Source organism: Esox lucius, chromosome 1, assembly GCF_011004845.1.
Source record: "Esox lucius isolate fEsoLuc1 chromosome 1, fEsoLuc1.pri, whole genome shotgun sequence".
Classification (NCBI taxonomy): domain Eukaryota; kingdom Metazoa; phylum Chordata; class Actinopteri; order Esociformes; family Esocidae; genus Esox; species Esox lucius.
In genome coordinates this window covers 29,933,055-29,953,414 of record NC_047569.1, presented here as the reverse complement: position 1 = coordinate 29,953,414, position 20,360 = coordinate 29,933,055, and the positions used below count along the sequence as shown (strand labels likewise).

Sequence of the window (20,360 nt, the reverse complement as noted above, 5' to 3'; positions counted from 1 at the left end):
GCAGATAGACTGGCCTGAAGTGAGACCACGACAATCCTGACTGAACTGTGAAATTATTTAATGCAATTACAGAGGGCTGAAGACCACACCTCTAACACACGCAAACCTCTCACCATTACCAATACAGTTGGGGCCATAATCACAGCCCGCTGACATGCCAACCTCCCATGTTATAAGTTTGCATAATTTATCCTTTCTACTCATCCTAACTATGGCACCGATAATATGCAGGGATTATCATTCTGCATTATCAATATGCCACCTGCACAGAAAACATCCTGCTATTTTTCTACTAATTCAGTGACTTATATGTAGACAATACATAATGATAAATCAGGATACTTGATAATGCCAAAATGATTGTTCATAGTTAAATTATTTAACAATAATATTTAGCTTAAGAGAAACACCAAGCCGTTTGGTCAAGCCTTGTGATATGGATCATCACGTAGTTTCAATGTCCATGTGATTTTTGATAAATAAACTCTTAAACAACATCACGTAATGTTTAGTCAATTTTATTTAAGTGCAAAAATGATAAGAAACATTGAATGAAATGTGTATTTCATTTTCAACATAAAGTAACAAAACTTTTTTTTTTTTTTTTTAAGTATCTCAGGCTGGGAACAGTAAACCATTATTTAACCGCTGTCTGAAAAGTAAATCAACCTGATGACAGCTGGGATATTTTTTGATGCAACACAGCCTTCATCTCAGCATTCCCCAGGTTGTCTGTGATGGTGGTGAAGAAGTGGCGAGTGTTCCTACTCTCCAGACGGGAGCTGCTGCCGGGGTGGGCGACCAGGACGTCCTCGTAGTGCGTCAGGATCTCCAGGGCACACAGGAACAGGGCCTGGCACTCCCCGCCCGGCATCATCACCTGCACATGCTGCACGTGGCAGAAGAGCTGGCTCAGTACAAACAGAACCTCCTGGCTGGCAGAGGGCAGGTCTTCCGTCAGGCGTTTGGGTGAGGCGTCGCCGGGGGAGATGGGCAGCTTGGCCCTCAGGGAGTCGATGAGCTCCCGCATGGCGCCGGCGTACAGCCTCCCCACGTGGGCCCAGCCCCGGTCGGGCAGCCAGTCGGAGCAGCTGGAGCCGCAGAGCAGCTGGAGGACGCGGAGGAGCAGGACAGACAGGCGCAGCTCGCAGGAGAACTGCCGCAGGTCCAGCAGGGGGAGGAACTCCACGTACTCCAGAGAGAAAGGCACGTGCAGCCGGCCCGAGCGCAGCAGCTCCCGCGTGGCCCCCAGCAGCCTGGCCCACTCCGCGACGGTGCTCCAGGGCAGGACCTGTGTCAGCGCCACCAGCACGCCTTTGCTGAACATGTCGACGTCATCGGGCCGGTGCTGGTCCAGAGCCAGGCAGGTTAGCATGGTCTCCTGGAGCTCGTTGGAGAGGCCGCAGCACTCCATCCACGCCAGCAGGCCCGTACCCGGGCCGTACTGGGACAGCTCCAGGCCGGACCACTCCCGCTCCGGCAGCTCACACACGGCCAAGAGCGCGGACGGCACCTCGTTCTTGAAGTGCTCGCCCCACACTGCCTTGAGGTGGAAGCGGACAGTCCAATCCAGGGCCTCCGCTTTATTGTAAAGCCAGAAGAGGGCCCTGGACCAGGTGTTGGGGGCCGACGCTACCTCCCCACCCACCACCTTGCCCAGGGCAGTCAGCACGCTGACTAGCAGGTCCTTGCAGTCCATGGATATGTGACTTGATGCGCCCTCTGCTGGCGGCTGCCAGCACCTGCTGGCGTCATTCAGCAGCTGACACAGAATGTAGAGGAGGGGGAACGGGGAGCAGTTCAAGACCCAGTGAGGAGAGGGCTCCTGGGAATCCAGCGACAAGGCCGAGAGGAGCAGACGCAGCCACAGCTCCAGCCTGCAGTCACCAGAGGAAGAGGGGGATAGGTGAGGCAGGACGAAGGCACACACCACCTCTTCGGGCAGCAGGAAACTCCAGCCGCCCCCGGAAATGCTCGGCTGCATCAGCGCAACCAGGAATTGCAGAAACTGGTCCTCCTCCTTAGCGGAAGACAGTTTAGTCACGACGGTCTCTTGGAGACAGCGGCACAGCAAGCTCCCCTCAGCGCCCTCCACGCCACCGGGGGCGTTTCCGCGCAGTCCGGATAGCTGCTGGAGTATCCGTGACAGGAGGCTGTGGGCTCCGAGGTTCACCACGGCCAGGTGGCAGCACCGCCGCAGAGTGGCCTCCGGGTTCTGGAAGGCCACGCGGGCCACGGCGGACACGGCTGAGCTAAGGTCCCCCTGCGCGGCTCCGCCCTGGATGAGGCAGTTGAAGGCCATGTTGAGCTCCTCGTTGAATCCTTCGGTCACAGCCTGGGGCAGAGAACCCTGTAGACCCCTGCTGGAGCACATTAGCATTTCGGCTAATGTGGCGTTCTTCTCAGCCAGTGGAAGCTCTGAGAAAATGTCCACGATAGTGTCCTTCAGCTTTCTGCACTGCCCAACTTCGATGTCTATTTGGCACTTTGCGATGAGAGTGGAGACCAATTTCAGGACAATGTCCTTCTGCTGGAATGCGTTTTTGTTCCTTTCCAGACAGTTAATCCAGTCCTCCTCCCTCAGCGACCAGCTAAGGTCAGTGGCATACATCATGGTGAAGTCTTGGAAACCCTCTAACCGGTGGTCAATGATTGCCAAGGCAACTGGGGCCATTTCTGCAGCATTGCTCTCCATGTCGGGTAAGGAAAGTGACTCTAACAAGCCTCTCAAAGTGCTTTGTGCTTGGTTCAGTGTCTGCAGCTCGGCCCCGTCGATGTTCCCTAATACGGATCGGTCTTCTAGGGACTTTAGAACTCTGGCCAGGCTGCTTTTCAGCCGGAGTGCAGAGTCACCAGGGTTGCCGCCGTCCACGCTCTTGAAAAGCCCTCTCTGGATCCAGGCCTGGGTCAGCTGTGACACGGTCAGGAGGGTCAGCGCCAGAGTCATTCCACAGGGTTTGAACTGCGAGGGTGTGTGGGTTGCCCTAAGGTCTCTCTGGGCCTCGCTGATCACCTGGACCAGGTTGAACGTCTCCTTCCCACTGCGCCTCTTCCTGACAGCCACGGCGCCTGTCAGGCTCTGTAGTTTCACCTCAGCCGGGAGGACGTCAGCAACATCTATCAGATGTGTTGTGTACAGGAAGTCAAGGCAGTTGGACAGGGCAAAACAGCAAAGCTCAGACGTGCTCAGATGGCTTTCCATCTCCTCCAGGGCATTAAGAAAAATGGACAGTAAATCAGTGGCGAGTGGGGGTGATGGAGTATTTGGGTCGGACTTGAATCTCTTGGCAGCCTGAGGAGAGAACTCCACGTTGGTGTTGCCGAGCCGGGTCCACATGGCGGTAAAGACTGTATCTAGATCCTCCTTGTGCTGTCCTCCACAGCCCTTCCACAGTTCCCACCACACCTCCAGCAGGACACAGACGTCCTTCTCCGTGCTATTACAGGCAACATGTTGCACTAGTTTCTGAAGCTCGGCACTCAGATGGGCCGAAGGAAGACACAGAAGCAGCTCGGCGTAGATCTGAGAGAAGCCCGTCACCTTCACCAGCTCAAACAGAACCGTGCGGTTAATGTCCGGCAGACTGCTCTGCAGAGAGAAGAATGGATTCTCCCTCCAGCCGATCTCCACGTCCTCCATGCTCTCTCTTCCCAGTACCTTGCTCCATACGATGCAGAGGATTTTCTTCCTCCAGTGGGAAGTCGTTTGGCAACCACCGCGGTCCTGCCCGCAGATTTCTCTGACAGCCTGCAGAATTGGGTGGCAAACCTTACCCCAGTCCTCCTTCGTCAGGGCACTGAGTGAGGCAGGCTGGTACAGCCGGGCGGCCAACAGAAACGCCCCCTGAAGAACGGCAGTCTTCTCACAGCTCAGCCATGAATCTGAAAGCCCAAGCATGACAGTGAGAATAAACAAACATGTCTAAGTGTAGACTAGAGAGATGTTAGTTCAGTAGAGGTGTTCCCTTTGCCAAGCAAGATATTTTAGTTGCAAAATATTTTGCTCAAACAGATTTAGTATGGGAAAAATTTTAATAGTTGCCTATTAATAAACATTTGCTATAACACAGACCCTTATACAAAAGGTCTTTACAAATGCTGTTAAATTGTTGATGCGAGTCAAGATATTTCAATGGAGGCTTATATTCACTTCAAAAGGGGTCTTGTGACAAAATGTATAAATATGTAAAGTGTCAACTGTGAAGAGAAAGGCTAGACATTATCAATAAAAAATATAAACATAGATAAATGCAGCTTTAAGTCAGAGACGATCCAATTTTTATACCGGATTCCTGCTGTTTTAAAAAATGTTTCACATACATAAAATGTTTAACAGAATGACCACATTGAAAGTAATCAGGCCTAACATATTGTTAGCAACACGCATATTAATTCCGCCGATATTGTTGATATCTACCACTGACGCATAAACGTTTCTGAAATACAACCACCAACTTTATGCTCATTAGAATCCCAGCAAATGTAGTAGGCCTGTGGAGATTGCGTAGCCTTGATTGGCTACTTGTTTTGGATTTTATTAAGCAAAATGGAATTGCGGTATTACAGCACCAAGTTTATTAAAAAGTATAAACAGGAGGATCCCTGAAAAGGACTGCAGTTGTACATGTCATGACACGTAAGAACAGGTATTTTCAGGATTTAAAATGTTCTAAAACTAGCAACTCAATGATGTTGGTAGCAAATCAGGATCATAAAATTAGAACGAAATTGACTATAAATGATTGGACACCGCACGGGCTATGCTGACCATACTCAGCTACGTATTGTTGGCAACGTTAGATCTGCAGATCTAATGCTAATAAATAATTCATATTGTGTCGATATTAGTAAAACGCATGCATTGAGTTCAAAGGTACCTTGATTCATGATTTGGTTTTGGTGACTACCAAATGTGCGGTTCTGTCTTAAATGTGCATTCCTTTATCCCCGCTGGACCGATTTCCACAGCAAGCAAACACCGGCACGTGTCAACTTCTATTTCAATTAATTATTCTACCAATTATCATAAATACAAACAAGTAAGGTAAACCTTTAACTATATTATTTCCAACAAGATATTACAATAAACCATTTAAAGTAACCTTATATGCAGACAACCTTTCATTTATATTCAAAACAACAAGTTTCCGCATCAACATAACCCCTGACTTGATCTGCGTCTTGTGAGCAACATTAAAGAAACACATTCCGGGTCACGAAAATCTGGAATTTTTCAAAATAAAAGAGACCAACGAATTACTTAAAAACTGCGATAAATTGAGTTTAATTGTTTGAGAACATGTACCTCTCAAAACATTGACAACAATTCAAATATGATCATATTTAAGAGTAATTTCGATAAAAAGTGGGTGTTAGTGGGTGTTAAAACACGTTCAAAGGGTAAAATTCTGACAATGCCAATGACAGAATATGGAATATATATTGCCTCATAACTAATAAACTATTGAATATTCCACAGAGAAAGCAGTGTAGGAAATGTCCAGGAGAATGTGTAGAGTAAGACAAACCTGTCTAATCATGGGAAACAGTGTGCTACATCTAGCAACACAATATTTCCACACCCTCTTTTTCCACAATGTAACTTAATGGATATGAAATACATATTGGCCTATAAAAAAAAACTATTCTATACGCCGCAGTGAATGTATTGTAGAAAATGTTCAGGAGACTCTATAGAATGATTATATGCAAAGAAATCAAGGGGCACTCTGTATTTGCAATTGTTGCTGGTGTTTTACTCTGCCCACCCCATTGGTCACAATGCAACTCAATGGATATGAAATACATATTGGCCTATAAAAAAAAACTATTCTACACGCCGCGGTGAATGTATTGTAGGAAATGTTCAGGAGACTCTATAGAATGATTATATGCAAAGAAATCAAGGGGCACTCTGTATTTGCAATTGTTGCTGGCGTTTTACTCCGCCCACCCCATTGGCCACAATGCAACTCAATGGATATGAAATACATATTGGCCTATAAAAAAAAAAACGATTCTACACGCCGCGGTGAATGTATTGTAGGAAATGTCAAGGAAGGTGGATAGAATGATTATATGCAAAGAAATCAAGGGGCACTCTGTATTTGCAATGGTATGAGCGCAGTAAAACACCAGCAACAATTGCAAATACAGAGTGCCCCTTGATTTCTTTGCAGATAATCATTCTATAGAGTCTCCTGAACATTTCCTACAATACATTCACCGCGGCGTGTAGAATAGTTTTTTTTTTATAGGCCAATATGTATTTCATATCCATTGAGTTGCATTGTGGCCAATAGGATCTAGGATGGGTGGAGTAAAATGCCAGCAACAATTGCAAATACATAGTGCCCCTTGATTTCTTTGCATATAATTATTCTATAGAGTCTCCTGAACATTTCCTAGAGTACATTTTTACAATATACCCTAAGCAAAGTGTCAAAATAGATACATTTAATATTATTAAAATCGCGTTTTACCGCGGACTTCTATTTTGAAGGCAAAATCCGAAAACCGGAAGTCTTATTGTTGCTACGGAATCTCTAATGTTGCCAGCAAGACGCTAATCCTGACTTGTTTTTCAAGAGCAGCGGCGTGTCTGTTCATCTCTATAGCGCCTCTTACTGTGTGGATGTATCACGGGTGGTTTATCAAGTAATTTAATGTTTTTATAAGTATAACGTTCGTTTTAGAATTTTCTTCCTTATGCAGATACCGTTATATTACTCTTACTTGACCTATTTACAAGCCATTGTTCAAAACAGAATTTAAATTAGTGACAGCTGCAAAGCAGGTTGTTTCGTCAGTAGCGTCAAGTTACAGAAACGAAAGTAAAAGTTGTTCAGTTTTAATTCTGTATGGCGCAGAGAAAGAAACCACCACTAACATTATGAGTTTAAACCTCATTATTATTCTCAGTTTATTTCTCTGTGCAGGTAACCAACAAATTTTGCGAATGTACCTCTCCCGTGGATGGTTTCACACCACGCTGTGCTAATTAAAACATGCTAATTAATTGAATAGACTTTTAGATGAAATCGTGTTACTGATAGTTTCACCAACAGTTTTCCCCCAACTATTCTGTTTATTTATCTTTACAGTTGTTCCAGGACTCCGGACTACTGAGCAGCTGTCATGGTTACCATGTCGGCTGGTGGATGAGCATGTCAATTTGAATTCTGAGGGATATGCTGAAACTCAGTATGAACACAGAGATGCTTTGCTGCAGTTTGGCCACCAAGGGGACGCCGCCTTAAACCCCAATACCATCACCTTCCTTAACACAGGTGAGAGAATCCGCTGTGTTTTCGGGTGGGGCGTCTGTAAAAGCACTTTCTGACGACCGCTGACATTAATAGGGCTTCATAAAACACATTGGATTGATTGCCATGACCCACTGGTTACAGTTCTGACGCAGACGGGCCCAAAACATTCTGCATATTTATTCAGGCTCTAAGGTGGACATGAGGAAGTACACTGAAGGAGCCGTAGCGGACCAGCTGCAGTGTGAGATCCGCAGGTACAGCACGGAGGGCATCCAAATGCGTTGGCCCGGCTTAGGAGCTCAGGAGCAAGACATCTGGTTCACCTGCACCTTGCGCCACGAAGACGGCCTCTTTGTCATCACCAGCTTCCTCCGGCACGCCCCGGCTACGCCCACACCGGGCCAGGCGAACTTCCGTCGCTGGGCGCCCATTGCCGACACGGAGACTCTGACCACGTCAAGTAACCCATTAGTTCTGTCTCTTTGTTATGGGTCAGTAGGCTGGAGGTGGTACCCTTAGTGTATCTCATACGCCGCGGCTTGTAGCCAATCAGACGTTAGGGTTAGAACCACCTGGGTTGTAAAATCCATTATGTAGCATGTGTCGGGTTTTCTGTTTATAACCGTGCATCATGGTATTCCCTTGGAGCAGTGGTTATCTTTAGTGTGGAGCTGCAGGTACTGTATGTGTGTGTGTTAAACCTCTCACCAAGCTGCCATGTACTTCTGCTGATCTGTACCTCTCCTGATCTGCATGATACTGTGTTGTTGTAGGTGTCACAGGTCAAAATATGACTCTCTGTTCCCTTCCCTCCTCTGGCCACATGCCCTCTTCCTGCCTCTCTGTCCTGCCTCTCTGTCCTGCCTCTCTGCCCTGCCTCTCTGCCCTGCCCTGGATGTGACCTGTGCTTGGGTGTAGCTGTGATGTTAGTCCTCACCCGCTCTCCCTCTGTGCGGGCGGGCCTGCTGAGTCACCAGAGCCTGCACTGTCAGTTCGCCGTGGACCACAAAGCACCTAATCTGACCGTGGAATGGCGCCTTCAGCAGCGCAGCGAGCGCATCACCCTCTTCCGCCACGCCAGCCGCTCAGGCCAGACAGAGGGCAGCGGGGTGGCATTGAAGGGTCTGAAGGGCAGCGAAGGCGACGTCTCCCTGACCCTCCCCGCTACCAAGACGACCAGCGAGGGGACGTACGTCTGCTCTGTCTCGGTGCCGCCCCTGTTTGGCAGCCATGACATCTCCCTGCACATCATGGGTAAGGCTGAGGGACCGTTGTTTCCTCGTTCCCCCTGAACACATGTGTCATTATCATAACCTGACCATCATACTCCAGGGCTGAACACGTCTGTCATTATCATAACCTGACCATCACACTCCAGGGCTGAACACATCTGTCATTATCATAACCTGACCATCACACTCCAGGGCTGAACACGTCTGTCATTATCATAACCTGACCATCACACTCCAGGGCTGAACACGTCTGTCATTATCATAACCTGACCATCACACTCCAGGGCTGAACACGTCTGTCATTATCATAACCTGACCATCACACTCCAGGGCTGAACACATCTGTCATTATCATAACCTGACCATCACACTCCAGGGCTGAACACATCTGTCATTAGCATAACCTGACAGGGTGGACATACATATTTCTGACGACATACATTTCCCCCACACTTTAATATGACAATGACAGTTCCCATAGTTTTGGTCATAGCTCGCCTTGTGAAACCGACGTCCCCCGTGCTGTCGCTAACAGCGCCCATCTGTCCCGACGTCTTCCCCCAGAGCCCCCTCGCGTGTCCCTGAACACAGACCCCACTGTCTCCCTGGTGGACGGCGGGGAGCAGAAGGTGGTCTGTCAGGCGGAAGGCTACTACCCCCTGGACGTGGACATCGAGTGGTTCAGGGAGCCCAGCGACGGAGGCCTGCTCCCGGAGAAGCTGGACACCGTCTTGTACTCGAGCCACCGTCACCACCGAGACGGCACATACTCCCTGTCGGCGTTCTTCCTGCTCCACGCCACTCTGCAGGACTCGGGCTACAAGTACTTCTGCAGGGTGTCTCATAGCTCCCTCCGTATGCCCATCCGAAAGAGCTTCATCCTCACTGTCACAGGTCAGGTGGTTGGGGAACATCTCCAGGTAGATGGAATAATGAGCACCAAAATGTAGAGTTAATGGAAGGACGTGATCTTGGTTATGGCCGGTACCTTATGTTTTACACTGGATACTCTGAGGAGCCCACCACCCTAAGCTGCATTGACCGTTCGTCTTTGGATGGTGTGTTTGTTTCAGAGTTTGGCAGTTGGGACTCTATGCTGTGGTTGGTCTTGGTCTCCGGGTTTGTCCTGGTCATGGTGGCCATTTTGTATGTGATGTTGCCCCGTCTGACCTTAGGTGAGCCTCTTTACATCACCACACACTATCTGTTACCTTGAGTCGTTGCCTGGATACATTTGTAATCGAGCTCATTCCTTATAGGGAATGTTATGTGGTCTGCTTGCAAGGACAACCTTTCAACTTTGAATATTTTTTTTCTTTCGCAGCAAGACGAGCAAACCTGGTATGTACATTTTAAATATGTGCCTGCATGTGTGTGTGACAGAGAGAGTAAAACAGAGAGAATGACAAAGAGAGTGACAGACTGACAGAGAGTGACAGACTGACAGAGAGTGACAGACTGACAGAGAGAGAATGCAAACTGTGATGGAGGGAGAGATTGACAGAGACAGAGTGAGAGACTTCCCTGCTCATCCTGTGTGTTCCATCCTGTACTGTTCAGAAGCCGTACTGAGAGAACATGCAGTTACAGCTGGTCTCCCTGAATGCAGACCGTCCAGTCCAGAGGACCCAGATCTCAGCACCTGAAGACTGCACATTTTCATTCTAGCCTCTAAACAGGGAACGATTTAGACCTGGAACACCAGTTAAAGGGATAGTTCGTCCAAAAATCATATTTCGGTGATAGTCCCCTTACTCCCAGTTGGTCCTTCAGGCACATAGAAAATTATTTTTAAAACAATCTATTATTCAGCTTTGTCACAGTCAGTATAGCGTTATTAGCATTGTACAAATTCATGAATGGAACCCATACATACCCCTATCACAAAGCTGCATTGCAAGCGGAAAACTACTCTAAAACACTAAGACAAGTGGTGTTGTTTACCTCAGAGAACATGAAGATGTTGTATTACTCTAAATAAAGTTAAAAAAAATTGCGATATTATTCTCATTTCATATTAACAGGCACTTCCTGTGTTTACCGGTCAGTTTTGTTCACAATTGTATGAATCCACATGTTCGTTCGTAAAGAGTAAGTGTATACCCTATTAGGGTTTTAATTGTACCTAGAATTTCACCTAATCATAATTACATATTAAGAATGAAGAAATATATTAAGCAAAAATGTAGCAAAGTATAAACTAGTAGCAATTTTAAAATCTAGACAAAGCAACCTATCCATGGCTTGTTGAGGTTTATGTTCACACTCACCTCAATGACATCACTGCAGAAGAACAGAAGCTGTGTATGTGGCTATAGGTTCGCCCATGCCAGTTTGAATTCAGCCAAGCTGAAAAAAACCTGTGCTACTACGACAGATTATTGAATGTAGTTTGAAGTGTTTTGGAGTTGTTTTCTGCTTGCAAAATAGCTTTGCGATAGCGGTACGATGAATTTGGACGATTAATTTAGACGATGCTAGTAACGCTAATTACAGACTGGGCCGGAGCTGAATAATGGATTGTTTAAAAAAATTACAATGGGCCTCCTGGAACATGACTTCGTAAGTGAAATTTCTGAAAACTATACATTTTGGACGAACTATCCCTTTAATGAAATTAACCAGCAGACATGGTAGAAGACGATCAGTAGTGTGCATCCCCTCTTTCTAAAATAACTTCTCTATTGGGTGATTTCAGTTTGGGGAAACTGAGTAATATGTGTTTATCAGGTGCTTATATGTCTATCAGGTACGTATAGGGATGACATTTCTCCTTATTATCTTTTTGTAAAAACACAGTAAATGCACACAGAGAATTTATGTTGAGGTTTTAACTCACTTTGTGTCTGCACCACTAGATGGCAGTACTGCTCTGTGACAGTACAGCTCTGATGCCGTACTATGCAATACTTGAGATGGTTTAATTACTTGATTTTAGAATACGTGTGATTAGTCATGTACACTAGGGAATTAATTTGAGGTTGTGTGAATGTGTGAATATAAAAAAATGATACAGCTTTTGTGTTGATTCTTCATTCTAGAGAGTTGTTCAAAATAGAAGTGTTGAGATGAAAGTGTGAGATGTTTGATGTGTTTGTCACTAGCTGGGACAAAATGCAGTGTTGTTTCAGTGTAAATTTGTCAATGTATTGTGATGTTTAATCTGTGATTGAAACACATCTGGGTTTGCAAAACAACATAAATCCCTGCCGTTTTCTTTTTAACTACTGTTATAAGCGTTTACACTTGAGTGAAAACTCACTTTAAATGTTCGGATGAAAGTATTACCATGTGATTATGGGTTTGTAACAAAATGTCAGCGTAGATCCACCTTCATCCCTTCAGTGTTATATCCACTGTCAGAACAAGAGGCTGGGCCTACATTTAGCTCAGTGGTCTAAGCTGCTCTTTCCTAGCGCCAAACAAACCACCATAGTCAAGGTTTGAGCCATGACTGCAAATACCTTGAAGTTGAGGAAAGGAGGAAAAGAGGTTAAAAGCAGTGATGGCCATTCAAGGCTTCATTACTGTTCTTCTAGCAGCAGATATTATGCTGGCAGCGCTAACTCAGATTTAATTTGTCAAAATAAAAGCCATCATTGAAATATATAAGGAAATATAGTTAACAATCTAGTCTGTCATTTTCTGTTTAATGTCGGTTCCAATGTTCTTGTCTGTTCTTTTTTACAGGCTAGATTGTTAACTATATTGCCTAATAAATTTCAATGATGGCTTTTATTGTGATAAAGAAGATCCGAGTGCTGCCAGCATAATATCCTGCTGCAAATATAACACTAATGAAGCCTCGTTTTGCCATCACTAGTTGAAAGATCTATAAGAATGATGACCCCAGCCTCCTACTGGAGAATTGGTCTATCTACAGTTATCATCATTTTGGTCTCCAAGGTTTTAACTTCAATTGGTATTAATGTTTGCCAAATTTTCTCTGGCTCCTACCAATATGCTTTTGGGAGGTTGAATATAGAGGAAAAACTGATAACTGAATTGACTGACCTTTTGCTGTTCATATTATTCCAAAGGGTAGGTGTAACAAGACAAATGAAATGTAACTGAATATTTATTACTTTCTAGTAGGATTGCATTTCAAGAGTCCTCTTCTGGATTCAGTTTGTTTATGGGTGATCAAGGTCTTAACCAATTATTACGACGATTCCCAGGTTGAAATGACACACCAGCGGGACAGCCTGCCTCCCGCTGAAAGCTAATCTATTTTTCCAGCTGGAAGCCTCAGAGGCTTTTGGAGTACTAAGGCTTTAGGACCCTGCTGTATACAGACAAATAATATGCCAAAGACCTCTCTTTCTATAGATGACCTCGTAAGAGTATGGTGCCAGCTGTGTCAGGGAAGTGGACCTGATTTGCACTGGGGACCAATGTAGGGAAAAACATAAAATGGATGTATTCACTGCTTTAAGTCACTCAAGTTTCTTTTTAAAATATATCGCTGCGTACATGTTGTTCACTGCACACTTAAATCTTCACTCTAGAATGGCAGCTGTTCCAACAATGGTTGTCCCCCCCACCTGGCAAACCCCTCTGACCCAAGTCGACACTCACCATCACCCTCACTCACCCCACCACCCCTCTCCTTCCACAAGCCTGCTTTTCCACTTTCAGGCTTAAATGATCCACCAAACGTTCATACCGACCAGCTAGGCACCGACATGGTGTCTGGTATCCCGTCCAGAAAAGAACCTGATTCCTCGGTCTGCGCGCTGTGGCATGAAGTGTAGATCTTGAGAACCAGAGCTTCCCAGCGCTGCATTTTGCCCACGGCTAGAACGCCAGCGGCAGGATCCGTGTCCACCGGCGCCAACAGACAGTCAGGAATTGGTGCCAATTCCGTGTCACAACACTGGGCTCTAGTGTGGGGGTGTGGAGGACTTGTAGCTCTGGAGGGGGCCTGTTAAACCAGAGCAGAGCTGGAGGAAAGCTGCACGCCTGGTTGGTCAGTAATAAGGACCAGGGCTCGGTTCCACCGACATCAGCCTGGATGATACACAGAGTAGAGGCATCAGCCTGGATGATACACAGAGTAGAGGCATCAGTCTGGATGATACACAGAGTAGAGGCATCAGTCTGGATGATACACAGAGTAGAGGCATCAGTCTAGATTATAAACAGAATAGAGGCATCAGTCTGGATGATACACAGAGTAGAGGCATCAGTCTGGATGATACACAGAGTAGAGGCATCAGTCTGGATGATACACAAAGTAGAGGCATCAGTCTGGATGATACACAGAGTAGAGGCATCAGTCTAGATTATAAACAGAATAGAGGCATCAGTCTGGATGATACACAGAGTAGAGGCAACAGTCTGGATGATACACAGAGTAGAGGCATCAGTCTGGATGATACACAGAGTAGAGGCATCAGTCTAGATTATAAACAGAATAGAGGCATCAGTCTGGATGATACACAGAGTAGAGGCAACAGTCTGGATGATACACAGAGTAGAGGCATCAGTCTGGATGATACACAGAGTAGAGGCATCAGTCTGGATGATACACAGAGTAGAGGCATCAGTCTGGATGATACACAGAGTAGAGGCATCAGTCTGGATGATACACAGAGTAGAGGCATCAGTCTGGATGATACACAGAGTAGAGGCATCAGTCATATCGGTAGTTTTAACTGTGATCTGCTGTTAAAACTACTAATATGTAGACACTCCATCCAATACTAACTGGGAAAGCTAAGAGACTGGTTTGGAGGTCCACTTCCCTTCTGTTCACCGGATCTGGACGCCTTTGAGAGATCCCCTCACTCATCAAAGAGACTGTTTCTTTTTTTAGCTGTAGCAGGAGTTTACCAATGACAGCTCAGATGAAACACTCAGTCAGTCAGGAGGATTGAGTTCATTTGCCAGAAGAATAAACAGTGTTTAGGTGGGACCAGATGGAAGGGCCGTTGAGTTTCCCCGGGTCCCATCTCTACACAGACCGTGCCCCGGGGCCGCGCGGGGCCTCTGCTGCCGAAAGGGCGTGAGCCCCCCTGGTTGGATCACATACGCCAAGGGAAAACAAACAGCACCAGATCTCACTGGGAGGCGAAGGAGGTGGAGGAAGGCTTGTAAAATAAAAAGGAAAGTTCGGGGGCAAAAGAAACAGTGCTTTTGTTTTCCAGTACCGCACCAGACTTGGCTTGGGTCCATATCAGCCACCTGTGAACCTGCTGCGGCTGGAGGCTTCAGCTTGTTCTGGGAGAAAAACTCTAATTATTAGGTAAATGAGGGTGAATGAGTGCTGGTTGAGTAGAGTTATCGGAGGATGAAATCAGGGCTTAACAAGCGTAATAGCAAACAGAGTAGATAATAGAAAATAAACTAATAACAGTAGGAGTTGTGTCAGTTGGCAGTTGGCTGGGATTTGAAAATCACTTGCCCGGTTTTTCAGACAAGGGCATGTTAGTTCTAGTTCTAGTCGACAGTCACAGTAGAGGTTTCGCATAAACTCTTGTGTAATTCGTTTTAATGCCACAGATGTTATCATAATGTAAACAGTTTGTTCAGCTGAGACTTACCATGTCTGTGGGAGTAAGAAGATGTCATGTCTACAAATACGCCTTAAAATCAGACCTCCACTCATAAAACTAACCTGCTTCTTGTATCCTTGCCTGGCCTGGTCACAGCTTTTGTGAAGTATTGTTTCGGTTTTGTGTCAGACTGACTTTGTCCTTCCTGCGATGCGTCTGTATTCATCAAAGTGTGTTTTTGAGTAAGTAGGGAACAAAGTCATGCAAAAGCCATGAGTCGGCTTTCTGTGTGACAGATGGTGTCTCTGAGCAGACCTGAGGACAGCCTAACAGGCTGGAAGGTTGAGGGTTAAGACTGGGGGAAAGCTCCCCCCTCCCGTCAGAACTCTGAGACTTCAGGAGTAGCTCACCAGGCCTAGTGACGAAACCACAGTCTACACACATTTAACTGGCTCATTTAATCAACATCTGTGCAAAGCATGTGGAAACATCTGTGTGAGTGAGTAAGTGAGTGAGTGTGTGTGTGTGAGTGTGTCTGTCTGTCTGTCTACCTACTGTCTGTGACTGTTCTCATAACACAACACTCACTGGTTTCTTTCTCTCCCTATATCTGTTTCCATCTCTCCCTTTCTCTCACTCCTTCCCATCAAGCTGGATATCATTAAGAAATGTTAGAGACTGGAGAAATATTGTGCAAAAACCTACCAAAGAACAATTAGATTAAAACCAATTCAATCTCTCTCTCTCTCCACTCCACTCCCCTCCCTCCATCTCTCCCTTTCCCTGTCTGTCTCCCTCTCTCTATTCATCAAATGAAGGGTCATGCATGAGGCAAGAGACGCTAACAGCCATGTCAAAGCCGAATCCCAGTGGTGGTGTCCATTCTGTTGCCAGCTCATCTTTGTATACTATGTCTAAGACCAGTGGGGCTGTTTGTGTCACAAAAAGGTTTTCTTCCTTGGGGAGGTGTTCTCTTCTCTGCAGTTTGTTTTCAGGCCTGAGTATTGCTGTAGGCTCGGGCTTGGAGGTAGTCCTTTGTAACTCTATATCGGGGTCAGCCAAGCTAGTTGGAAGACAGGCCGGGGGTCTGTGGGCGTGGTGGTCATGCTAGAGAGGTCAACGAGATCTTGAGTTGTGTTTTTAAAACCTCTTCTTTTTTTTCTTTTACGTGGCACATTTGTGCCTGAGGCCTGACATCTGAGAGTAGAATGGAGAAGTGTTGACTGTATTGTGGAGTCCTTACCCAATAAAGGTCATTCCCAATTCTCTTTCTCATGTTCCTCTCGCTGTCTTTCTCTCTTCTTATCTCTGTCTCCCAGTCTCTTCCTCCATATCTCTCTATCTCTCTCTGTCTCTTTCTCTCTCTGTCTCTAATTCTCTCTGTCTCTAACTCCCTCTGTCTTTAACTCCCTCTGTCTCTATCTCTCTCTGTCTCTATCTCTCTCTCTCTCTAAATCTCCCTGTCTCTAACTCTCTCTGTCTCTATCTCTCTCTGTCTCTATCTCTCTCTGTCTCTAACTCTCTCTGTCTCTAACTCTCTCTGTCTCTATCTCTCTCTGTCTCTATCTCTCTCTGTCTCTAACTCTCTCTGTCTCTAACTCTCTCTGTCTCTATCTCTCTCTGTCTCTATCTCTCTCTGTCTCTAATTCTCTATGTCTCTTACTCTCTCTGTCTCTAATTATCTCTGTCTCTATCTCTCACTATCTCCCTCACAGTCTTTCTTTCACCATGAACCTCCTTATCCACTGTTGGGTTGCCTGAACTGGTCTCACCCAGAAATTTTAGGACAGTTCTATTGTGCCAGTCAAGCTTCTTAAAAGGACGTACAATGGCAGGCTTTAGAAAGTAGTTTGTTTCAACTCGCGGGACTTGTGATCCATATTTTCTGTTGGGGAACATTATATCTTTGGCGTTCAAAGCTCAGACTATTTACATGTTTGTTTACATGGAAACTGAAATGGATCTACTGTCTGTTTGTTATGGTGCTTACTTTTCCAAGACTGAGCGGTTGTATAAACACTGTATCCCGGGCAGGACGTTTTGCCAGCAGCTAATGGGAATCCTAATGAAATGCTAAAATACTGTAGGGATAGATGTCTAAGTGCTCATTAGTGGGCAATACTTATCCAGGACACAGTGATGAGTGTGAGGCATCCAGATACCCAGGGGACAGAGAGGTTTATGCAGTCCCACATTGCAATACCCTGCATCCCAATGCTGTCTCGTACTCCAAGCTGAGCCAATGCGGTCCTGCTCTGTCCCGGGGTGGGAGACCGGATGGCTGGAAGTGGTGTCGGCGGGCCAGCGGAGGGCACTGATACTGTCATAGCAACAAAACATGACCGACTGGCTAATTATTATAACAGCAAAGAACTATAGGTTCTGAAATGTATGCAGTCACTCGTGTATATAGCTAAGTAGGTCTGGATTAGAGTAAGAAAAATGACTAAAACTTATAAAGGTGTTCAAATCTACTATTCCGAAGTCACATCCACTATTCCCAGTCTTGGCCAGGGTCTGCCGACACCTCATTCAGTTGGCATTCAGTCAGTCAGTCAATCAATCAATTAACTTGATTTTCCAAATGTCTTTTTAATAGATAGTTATCATAAAGTTATCACGCAAATTCTCAGACTAGAAAGCAGACATACTCTAGAACCGATGTCTTCCCAACAGTTTTGAAGAAGCCCTTGGCAGTAATTACCGTCTGACCGTATTCTTGCGTGTGCAGTGCTGCTGAGGGCTGATCTGAAGTTACGGTCCATGTGGGAGTAGATCCTCTCAGGACTTGCCAGGAAACGTGTCCAGGTTTCTGCTCACTCCTCAGCACGTTGCACCGATTCAACAAAGAAAGTTGTCAGCTGAAAATTGATCTTCTAAAACACGCCTGACACCACAAGCTTAAGGGATGAGGTTCACTTCCAAAAAGGCCTTTTCCTGCAGAGCCGTGCTGTAATTTAGTGGCAGTCACACTACTGTTTAGGATGAATCCATATTGACGGATGATTTAAGCAACGTGGGATAGGAGAGGGAAAAACAAGTGATGTCAGCATGAAGACATGCATCTCTAAATCACTGGAACAGTTTTAACAATAAGTATATCGATACATTCAGCTGTACTGTAGACCATGTTATTAAGCCCCTAAGGACTCATTTTCTTTATTGGTGTTTAGGGATATGTTGGGGTCTAAGGTGAAGACCTCCCCTAAATCATGAAACGGGGCCGATTACCAGCCAGTAAAACACCCCAAGTGAAACTGTGTGTGTCTATGTGTGCGTCTTTGTGTGTGTGTGTGTGTTAATAATGTGTGTGTTGCGTGTGTCCTCCTCGCCTCCACTCCTCAGCAGGTCACTGTGTTTCCATCTCCTCATGTCTGAAGCTACAGGAAGTGAGGCCATGCGAACTGTGCTTTATCAGGCCTGTCAGGAACCTATAAATCAGTGTGTTTGTGTGTGTGTGTGTGTGTTTGTCTGTGTGTTTGTGTATGTGGGTGTGTGTCTGTGTGTGTCTGTGTGTGTCTGTGTGTGTCTGAGTGTGTGTGTCTGAGTGTGTGTGTCTATATGTGTTTATGAGTGTGTGTGTTTGTGTGTGTGTGTGTGTGTGAGTGTTTGTGTGTGTGTGTGTGTGTGTGTTTGTGTGTGTCTGTGTGTCTGCCATAGTCTGTGTGTGTGTCTATGTGTTTGTGTGTCTGTGTGTGTGTGTGTGTGTTTGTGTGTCTGTGTGTGTGTGTGTGTGTGTTTGTGTGTGTCTGTGTGTCTGCCATAGTCTGTGTGTGTGTCTGTGTGTTTGTGTGTCTGTGTGTGTGTTTGTGTGTGTGGTGTGTGTGTATGTGTGTGTGTGTGTCTGTAGGCCACTTTAAGCAGCAGATAATGTACCCATAATGCAGTAGTACGTGGGAGTTTTCTACTGTTCTACAATGAATTATGCCGAACCCCTTACCTTGTGGTCCAGTCGTTCTCTCTTCTCTGTTGACTCATAAAAGTACCAAACCTTTGCAAACCTGTAGATCGACTGGTGCCGTCGGAGAAGACCAAAGGCTGAATAAAGTTGAACAAAAAACTCCCGTACACTGTCCACATCACTTGTTGACTCATCCCATCTCTCTGTTACCTGTTAACTCATCCCATCTCTCTGTTACCTGTTGACTCATCCCATCTCCCTGTTACCCGTTGACTCATCCCGTCTTGATTACCTGTTGACTCATCCCATCTCTCTGTTACCCGTTGACTCATCCCATCTCTCTGTTATCTTTTGTCTCATCCCACTGTCAATCACTGCAGTTTTAGAGTTGGCTTTTCTGAGGATCCACAATGGTTTAATTCCTATGTATGGTCTTCCAGAAGCTAAACATAAACTACTATTTATAGGAAATGTAGAAGTATATTCTGGGTTAAACATAGGATTAACCAACCATTTTTAACACCGACCCAAAAATGGGCCAGATGATGTTCATTTTGTGGAAAGCCTCATACAGGGAAAAATGGACAAGCCCATCTAGTATTCTACAGAAACCTACCAAAAGTAACCTATTTCCTCTTAGGGAAAGCACCTGAGAGAATGTGCTGTTGGGTGCAAGACAATGTGAACCGGTTAAAACTAGTACAGTTTCAAGGGTACTGCACGTGCGTTTGTGGACAGGAAACTCTGTCGTCACAAAGATAGAGCCGATGGAACACCAAGTACAGGTTTTGGAAAAGCCTCAGTGTCAACAGCACTGTTTGGCAGAAGCATCTTAGACCCAGGGCCTGTACAGAAAACTTGTTGATGTGGAATTCATTGCAATTGAGACTTTACTACTCAACACCAAGGTAGTAGTTTGTTGTCAAATTTCAGTCTGACCTTGCTGTAAACCAGGAACTCTCACCTGTACCACGGTCAAAGTTTGTGGCTGCATAATGTTCATCATTGGCAGTTGGTAGGTACTACTGACCAAGATGTGTTGACCGGGGTGGCTGGATACATACACTCACACACACACATGCACAATTTCAAACACACACATTCTTTCAAATCCACCCCGCTGGATCCTCCGTAACTCTCAGGGAGTAGGGGGGTAGCTCCTGTTGCGGCCGTTTGTCACTCAAGTTGTTTGTTAACTCTCTTCTATGTGTTTCCAAGTGAACAGATACACACACACAAGCGATTCAGCCCCCTGAAGCACTAAAGCCCTGAAGCACTTAGAACCAAAGGTCCGCATAGGCTCTCAGTCAGTCAGCAGTAAACAGCTAACACCATAATGAAAGGTTATGGAAAATGGCGGTTTTTACACCTGACCACGTGCCAAACTGAGGACGTTCATTTAGCGGTGTGAGGAAGTCCCGCTAGATCATTTCTACATTCAACTGTCTCTGTAACTAAGCGT

At 45.8% G+C, this 20,360-nt stretch overlaps 2 protein-coding genes across 5 annotated transcripts; one reads left to right on the top strand and one right to left on the bottom strand.

Moving 5' to 3' along the window:
• Positions 1 to 369: 369 nt before the first annotated feature.
• Positions 370 to 5,165, bottom strand: gemin4 (gem (nuclear organelle) associated protein 4). The gene is made up of 2 exons (XM_010893816.3): positions 4,878 to 5,165; positions 370 to 3,882 (listed from the first exon to the last, which is right to left on the bottom strand). Exons 1-2 carry the CDS (start codon positions 4,885 to 4,887, stop codon positions 665 to 667), a joined length of 3,228 nt encoding a protein of 1,075 aa, XP_010892118.2. The 5' UTR covers positions 4,888 to 5,165; the 3' UTR covers positions 370 to 664.
• A 1,581-nt stretch (positions 5,166 to 6,746) lies between these two features.
• Positions 6,747 to 11,516, top strand: dhrs13b.2 (dehydrogenase/reductase (SDR family) member 13b.2). 4 transcript variants are annotated; one of them, XM_010893814.4, is made up of 8 exons: positions 6,749 to 6,938; positions 7,104 to 7,289; positions 7,453 to 7,728; positions 8,187 to 8,522; positions 9,065 to 9,394; positions 9,574 to 9,675; positions 9,760 to 9,841; positions 10,061 to 11,516. In XM_010893814.4, coding segments are annotated over exons 1-8 (1,359 nt in total). In that variant the 5' UTR covers positions 6,749 to 6,892; the 3' UTR covers positions 10,062 to 11,516. The 4 variants fall into 4 exon arrangements, with proteins under 4 accessions (XP_034148994.1, XP_010892116.2, XP_034148981.1 ...); XM_034293090.1 differs by having other exon boundaries at positions 6,750 to 6,938; positions 9,065 to 9,420; positions 9,825 to 9,841; XM_010893815.4 differs by having other exon boundaries at positions 6,754 to 6,938; positions 9,825 to 9,841.
• The last annotated feature ends 8,844 nt before the right edge of the window (positions 11,517 to 20,360 follow it).